The 8,492-nt window shown below is 42.1% G+C and overlaps 1 protein-coding gene across 1 annotated transcript in view; it reads left to right on the forward strand.

The window, feature by feature from the left end:
- The window catches only part of LOC118746851, a 1,581-nt gene extending 161 nt beyond the window's left edge, over window positions 1-1,420 (forward strand). Inside the window, exons 2-5 of the mRNA XM_036480839.1 lie at window positions 5-185; window positions 621-705; window positions 764-919; window positions 1,041-1,420. Of these exons, the coding sequence (XP_036336732.1) occupies window positions 5-185; window positions 621-705; window positions 764-919; window positions 1,041-1,181 (563 nt within the window). The 3' untranslated portion in view covers window positions 1,182-1,420. The remainder of the gene's footprint in view (window positions 1-4; window positions 186-620; window positions 706-763; window positions 920-1,040) is intronic.
- The last annotated feature ends 7,072 nt before the right edge of the window (window positions 1,421-8,492 follow it).

The raw sequence follows: 8,492 nt of genomic DNA on the forward strand, positions 1-8,492 counted from the left end.
ACAGGCTCTGTAACGGATTTTAAGATTACTGGCCTCTCGGATTTTATTATAAATGAGCTCAGAATTTCTACAATAAGGAAATCTATTTTCAATATCACCCTACCAATGACGGCACTACAAGCTATTTATGCAGCTAAAGGGTCAGTGGCATATATAGTTAATTTAGCCGGCGATGGCGATGCTGAGTGAGTGAAAAGAAAATAAATTACATATCGCTAACTTAGAGTGAAAAGTTGCTAATTCCACTTTTTATGAAAACCCATATTTTGATACAGAAAGCTAGAGAAATTAAAAATGCATAATTTCGAAAAAGATAAAGGCCCTTGTTTCATGTTTTCTCGTTTATATTCATTGAAATGAAAATTTGTTGATTCCAAAAGAAGCTCCGAAAAATTCGATAAAGCCAAAATAGTACGAAAGATCGAATCCCTCTGATTCGTATGGTGTTTTGCTTTGATATAAATAGGGGAAAATGTTATATTCAAAGTTTTGCGAAATACTTGAAAAAAATGGCTATAATAAGTTTTTTCCTCCTGTAAAATTTTTCAATTGGGACTTAGCAACTTTTCACCTAAGCTGGCGGTATGTGTGTTTTGGTATTCATCCTAGTTTTCAAACAGAGCTCATCTAAAGGATTTGAGTTTAAGAATCTCATTTAATTTAAAATCTGGAAAATATCTTGGCATACGAAATTTGAGCATTAAGGTATTGCGCATTGAAAATTTAATTTTTTAGTAAATAAAAACCCTTTATTATCTCGAAGATCACAGTTGGTGAGCTTTACATCGATTTTGAAAATTTACTTGAAGACGAGCGGATAAATGATTTCTTCCATGCATTGGTTAACGAACTAGGCCTGGAGCTTTTGGCAGATCTATGGACATATGAACAAGGTTTTTTGGAGGATTATATTCAAGAGGTATATATTTAAGCAAATATTGCCCGCCTATTGGTTTTCGTGAGTAAGATCAAAATAAAATTTAAGATAATTCTAAAATAAGGGATTAAAATTGAATATTCACATAACTTTTTTCTTTTAGAGCGTCAACATTCATATTGGTCAATATACGTTAAGCGATATTATTAAAATAATTGGTGGTAGTGGTGATGGCGAGCCAATATTTGGTAGCGGGCCACCAGGTGACTGCAGGCAAAATGCAACTTTTAATGCTTCCACATAAAAATAAGCATCACAACGCTGAAAAAGCTTGGTACCGAAGAGTTAGTGGCGTTATAAATACATAATTGTATAATACTAAATACTATATGTACTATATCACAATGTGAGAATGTGTTATATCATTCTTGAATATATACATATGTTCTATTTTTGCACGTAAGGCTATTGACATTACTTTTGTTAAGGCTTATCTAAGCGAGATTAGTTTATTAATCTCTAGAATTTAAAATTGATTTTAATACAAGCCTCTTTATCAATAAAAGATTAGAAACTGTTATAAATACAACGTTAATATTGTTCACTAAGTTTCTTTGTTGGATAAATACCCTGTAGGTTAAAATAACTATAAATGCACTATGGGTCGTTCCATATGAAATCGTCTGCTGTAACTTTGAGGGAGTCTTCTTTTAATTTGAATTAAAACTTTTGAAACTCGCCATTTTTATGCTTCAACAAAATTTAGCTCTAAAATGTTTCGTTTTTAGGTATCTACTAGGGCTAATGATTTCACCCGGGTAATGAGCTACCCGGGTACCCGGGTAGCGGGTGAAGCCCTACTTAGGGTATATATAACATAAGTTTTAAAATAAAAGTCTTTGAAGACTTAAAAATATTTATCTCAATGATAATTATTTTGAAAAAACTTTTATAATATAAGTCTTAAAATAAACGTCCTTGAAGACTTAAAAATATTCATCTCTTTGATAATTATTAAAGGACTCTTGTAATATAAGTCCTTAAATCTTATTAAATTAAACGAGCAATTCTTGTATATATTGTTACGATTATCCTCGAAACCTTGAGGGATTTCCCAAATATCTTACGGCAAGGAATAGTGCCATCAAAGGATGGAGGATTTACTTTGGGAACGTTCATCGAATTAGCTGGACGATTCAATTGCAAGCCCCGGAGACCATCTTCAAGCTCATCCACCTTAGCTTCGACTTTGTCCTGTTTTTCCTTAATAAGCGCTTCGATTTTATCTTGTCGTTCCTCGATTTTATCCTGTCTCTCTCTGAGTTCCTGTGCTACCAGCTGAGATGACATGCGTGTTTCCTGCACTTGCAGCTGGGATGAAATATGTGATGACATCTGTGACATGCGTGTATCCTGTGCTTGCATCATCTGTGACATGGCAGTCAATAACGTGAATTTTTGCCATTTTCGGAAGTTTCTCCTCTGGGATTTATTTAGCAATCCCACTTCTTCCCAATTGTTACGATTATCCTCGAAACCTCCCAAATAGCTTACGGCTCGTATCGCTGGATTGCTAAATAAATGCTCACGATGACCAAACTGCAGAACAATTAAATTTATTGTACAACAAACAATTTACAGTACTCACTAATACAGCAAAAACACTACAATACTCGTTAAAGTAATTACAACGCTTTACAAAACTTGTTAACACAATTCAACTTATAACTTGCTTATTCGCAACTCACTTTACTTGTCGCTTGCTTGTTACAACTCAACTAACTCACTCCGGTGTCTGCTGGCGTCCTTATATACCTGTGCTCGCACTCATGGCAACTCTAGAATGTTCTGAAGTTCACCGCTCATTCTCTTTCTCTCGCTATTCGCAGTGTTCTTCTAACACCCGATTTACATGATTCAAGTACTTGAAAGCAATTCTTGCTCATTCTCTTTTGTGTTTTCTATTTGCTTTTACACGTTTCAATTCTGTTGAATTCGAGTTTTTGGTTCTTTAAATAGGAAGCAACGAAAATGCCAAAAGCAAAGCAAGAAAGTTGAAACGACTTGACAGTACAGACGCATGTGTACTCGTCCCTTTTGTTCTCACCCCCTCTCTTCCACATGCGAGCGAATTGAATTCAATACTTGAACTGTGTAAAAGCAGTCTAACTTGACGTTTCTCTTCGTGGAACGTTCTACTTCATTCCCCGTACATTCTGCCAGTTTCTCGTTGTTCGCTTCGCGTTGCCGCAGTATTCGCCACAATATATTTATCCATAGAGTTCTCGGAAACGGTTCTAACGATTTTGAAGAAATTTTGTACACAGATATTGTTTTGGATTCTAAGGTTATCTGAATAGGCACTATCTCGGAATACACTTGTATAAGGTTGCCACCTGCTCGAAATTAGCGTGAGCTTTTTATTTTGACCAATATCTTCGTTATTACTTAACTTTTTCAATAGTTGATACACCAAAAGATAGAGAATTATAATATCTTTAAGGATTATAGAATAAAAACTAATTTAAAATGCATAATATGCCTTTTTTTGAGCTCACACTCAACTGTGTGCGTACGAAAAGCATTCGCTTGTGAACGACAAGTTTTGACAAATGTGTGTGAGCGTCCATAAAAATACGAATGGAATTCTTTGCCTTTGTGAAAGTTCACGCTCACGTTCACATTGAACTGTATATCAAGCTTTAGGATAATAGTGTAAGGCTACCACTTATTTTCGATTATTATATTTGGCGGGCGCTGTGGTGTAGTGGTAAGCAGTGCGTGCTTCCACTCCGCAGCGCCTGGGTTCAAGCCCTGGTCAAACATAGCAAACATTTAGAAAAAAGGGTTTTTCTTAACAGCGGTCGCCCCTCGGCAGGCAGTAGCAAACCTCCGAGTGTATTTCTGCCATGAAAAATAGCTTCTCATAAAAACACAATCGCCGTTCGGAGTCGGCGTAAAACTGTAGGTCCCTCCCCTTTGTGTGCCAACACCGAGGCGTACGCCACAAATCGAAGGAGAAGCTCGGCCAAACACTAACATATGTGTAAGCGCCAATGTATATACTAATAATTTGTCTAAAACATCGTAATATGGATATCAAATGAAAGATATTATTGTTGCGAACTTTGGTAAGAAAATATTTCCCATCAGGGTTGCCACGCTTCTATTTAATACAATATTTTTTTAATGTCAATCGGCATTTTTTTATGTATACACACTACATATACGCTGAAGATATGTACCATTCATTCCGGCGTATTTCGGAGTAGGGTTGCCAGCTAAACTTAGGATTAAGAATTTTTTTTTGTATTACCCATGGCACGCCCTGAAGGCCGGTTGCTTAAAGCCTGGTTGACACTAATCAAGGGTTAACATCGTTATCGTCGTTTCGACTCCATGCATATATGTAACACGGCAATAACTTACCAGCAACTTACACTTCACCCGGCGGTCCTTACCACTTCACTGACGAATCTCCTTTGCTTTAACAAAAACGTCGCCGCCTTATGTAAGTAGGAATTTAGAATGTACATTTGGTATCAGACATACTTCTGAGCCGCTTTACAAAGTAAATTACGTGTAATGCAGAGCAGTCGCTCGGAGTAGTTTGGCGCTTGGAAATAACTTCGGCAACACGTTATTTTGCAACTGACATTGGCAATGATGACAATTTTGGTTCGAAAAACTGAAAGAAAATATGGCTTACCTCGTAAGGTGCTTACCTATTTTCCCAGTGGCGTATGTGTTCCTTCTCCTTTGTCCGTGTTTATTGATATATCTGTACTGTAATGTTTTCGCACGCATGATGGCAGATTATTGCTGGAGCATTCATAACAGCTCTCTGGCTTCAACTTCTGCAAGTAAGTCTTATAAAAGAAAGTTTTTTCAGCTTAAGATCTTAATAAAATTAGATTAACTATAAATATTTTGTGTTTTATTGTAGAAAGCCACAGTGGTCTTCAATCAGTGTTAGGTATTATTAAAATGTAGCCAAGTGCAACCTTCAGGAAGTCATTCCAAATTACTCCTATATTTAAAAATTTCAAGATTTGGAATAGTAGCTGCTCCCCTTTTCGACTGGATCATATCTCAGGGAAATTTTCCTTGAACGAGATTGCCCAGATAGACTAAATATCAAATACTGGACTCAAATCTGATAATAACAAATCAGCATATATTTCAATAAAAATGCTCTTATAAAACAAAATATTAGTTTAGGTTTTGGAAAATTCCAAAAGGGGGCGAAATCTTAAAACAAAGAAGCAAAAGTGAAATACGCCGAAAGAGTTGATATAAACATTCATATATAAGATTCCTTGAAGATTCAATGTACTAAAATCTCATGTTGAAGAGTGTCTGCAGTTCATAGAAAATAATAACGGATTGGGTTATTGGTCGGAGCAAAGTGGAGAGTCAGGATATGATAATAATAATAATAATAATAATAATAATAATAATAATGGTCTGCGTGTAAAGAAAGCCCAAGCTGCTACCTGTGCTCGGCAGGAGATGGACAGAAAAATGCCCATCACCTGCCCGGGTCGGGAGCGTGCAAGGCCTTCAGGGATGCCCTTGCTGAGGCTAAGACAAAGCTTGGGAGAATATGATCAAATTTATACAAGGCAATATGAACAGGAGTAGGGTAGCTGATGACCTGCTGGACCAATTGGTTCTTGAACAAAGAGCAGACGCTGTCATCATCAGTGAACCCTATAGAACAAAGGAAACCTGGCTTGTTGACCAATCAGGCTCGGCCGCGATATGGATTGCTAACCCCAACCATCGCGCAGAGAGCAGCGGGGTCGGACGCTGCTACGTCTGGGTTAAAATGGCGCAAATCACTCTGGTGAGCTGCTACCTGTCTCCAAATGACACAGCCCCTGTCTTCAGGGGAAAGCTCGAAGACCTTGAAGACGAATTGCGCGATATAACCGGCCACATAATTGTTGCTGGAGATTTCAACGCAAGAGGCGTGGAATGGGGTATGCCCCAAACAAACACCAGGGGAAGACTGGTCCTTGAAATGGCAGCCCGCATTGGCCTGACCATCCTCAACACCGGAACGACCCCTACATATCGAAGGCCGGGTTTTGGATACTCTGTCCCTGACATAACCCTGGTCTCAGAAAGCCTTCTTCGAAGGGCTGACGGATGGAGAGTGATGGAAGACCTGAGTGGTAGCGACCACAACTACATCACCTTCCAAGTCACTGACATCACGCGAGGGCAAACACGTAGTATCCCTCGCAGGAAACCAGGATGGAACCCGTCTAGGGTCGATGTTCGCAAGTTCGATACGTCACTCCTAGCAGACTCCCAAGGCATTTCACCCACAATGGGAGAGATCCACAACAGGGAGTCTTGTACTAAGCTGGTCAAAGAAACTATGCGCTGCATTCACCGGGCATGCAAAGCCTCAATGCCACAGAGGAGAGCATGGTCAGGTAAAAAGCAGGTATACTGGTGGAATGACCGAATTGCAGAGCTGCGAAGGGCCTGCCATAGAATGCGGAGACTCGCAACGCGCGCTCGTGGTAGACCTGAGGCGCTGACCAGAGCAGCAGCCTACAAAAGCGCTTAGAAAGCACTTGGGTCCGAGATACAGAAGAGTAAACGGAACTGCTGGAAAGCGCTATGTGAAGAAGTGGATCGCGATCCCTGGGGCCAGGGATACAAAATAGTGGTGAAAAAGTTTCACACATCATCGCAAGCGATGGATGAAGCCCGAGTTAAGAATGTAGTGGATGCGCTATTTCCCACACACCCACTAAGAGCAGATACAGTGTTCGTCGAGGAGCAAGCCGAGGCATCACTGTTTTCGACAGACGAGCTGAAGCTAGCCCTGCGAAGCATGAAAGCCGGCAAGGCTCCAGGCCCAGATGGCATACCAGCGGAGGCAATCAGGTTAGCAGCGGAAATGAGCCCTGATCTCCTGCTTAACATGTACAACAGCTGCCTTAGGGGCCCGGGTCTTCCCAAGCCAATGGAAGAAGGCGAGACTGGTGCTTATACCCAAGGGCAAAGGGGACCCAAACTCTCCTTCATCCTTCCGGCCACTCTGCATGCTAGGTACAGCAGGCAAGATGATGGAGAGTCTGCTCAAAATACGCTTGACGTCAGCCAAAGAAAGCGAGGGAGGCCATTCACCCCGACAACATGGCTTTAGGAAGGGAAACTCAACTATAGGAGCAATTGGCGAAGGAGTCGAGGCGGTACATAAGGCCGAAGAAGCCTGCCACCAGGCGCGGCCAATAGTGCTGCTAGTCACACTGGACGTAAAGAACGCCTTCAACTCGGAAAGATGGGACGACATGCTGGAGGCCTTGGAACGGTCATTAAAGGCTCCAACATACTTGCTAGATATGATCCGGGACTACCTCAGAGACCATTGGCTTTTGTACGACACAACACAAGGTCAGAGAAACAGACGTATAACCGGCGGAGCGGCACAGGGGTCTGTACTTGGCCCGGACCTCTGGAACGCCACGTATGACAGTCTGTTGCGCACGGAAGTGCCGGAGAGCGCCTTCCTTGTCGCCTTCGCGGACGACGTGGCCGCCGTCATAACAGCAAGAAATGTCCAGCTAGCACAGCTCAAGCTAAACCAGGTCATGCGCAACGTCAGTGGATGGATGTGCGATCACGGTCTGCAATTGGCTACAACCAAAACGGAGATCGTGCTCCTCACCAGAAAACGGATCCCAACAATTATAAATATGAATAGGGGTGAAGCTTGACAGCAAACTCACATTCTGGGAACACATCCATGGAGTATGTGAAAAAGCTGCGCAGAGCACGGTGGCTCTAAGCCGGCTGATGGCGAACGTGGGCGGCCCGAAGCCATGCCGCAGGAAGCTTCTGATGACAGCGGTCCAATCGGTGCTCCTGTACGGGGCAGAAATATGGGCCGACGCATTGAAAGTCAAAAAATACCGGATTCAAATGTCTTCGGTCCAGCGCAGAGGGGCACTACGCATTGCTTCTGCATACCGTACAGTGTCCGCGGACGCAGTCCTAGTTATTTCTGGCGTCATGCCAATTGAGCTACTCGCTTACGAGCGAAAAGAGATTTACAATCTCAGTGCCGAGATAGGTCGAGCAGCTGCCGCGGCAAGGGCGCGAGCAACTGATCCAGCAGTGGCAACAAAACTGGAACGCGAGCACAAAAGGTCGATGGACGCACTCCCTGATAGCCGACCTTCAAACATGGCTGAACAGACCACATAGGGAAGTCGATTTCTACCTGACGCAATTCCTCACCGGTCACGGTTACTTCCGAGAATATCTTCATAGAATGGGAAGGATGGACTCACAGTTCTGTGCCTACTGTGGAAACGTCGAAGATAACGTGTACCACACATTCTTCACCTGCGAACACTTCTTGATTTCGCGCAGAATTTTGGAAGAAAGACACGGGACATAACTGCGAACAACATAGTTGGGGTAATGATCTCCAGTGCAGAAAAGTGGGAAGCAGTTGCGAGATACGTGAAGTTCGTACTCCGCTGCAAACGAGAGGACGGTTGGCTACTGAGCACACCCGAATGAAACGCTCCTACAAAAGGGCCGTCCCAAGGCTCTAGCAGCGCGCTCCTGCATCTGAAGACATGCA

This window comes from Rhagoletis pomonella, unplaced genomic scaffold (genome assembly GCF_013731165.1).
Source record: "Rhagoletis pomonella isolate Grant_MI unplaced genomic scaffold, Rhpom_1.0 Rhpom_scaffold_00001, whole genome shotgun sequence".
Taxonomy (NCBI): domain Eukaryota; kingdom Metazoa; phylum Arthropoda; class Insecta; order Diptera; family Tephritidae; genus Rhagoletis; species Rhagoletis pomonella.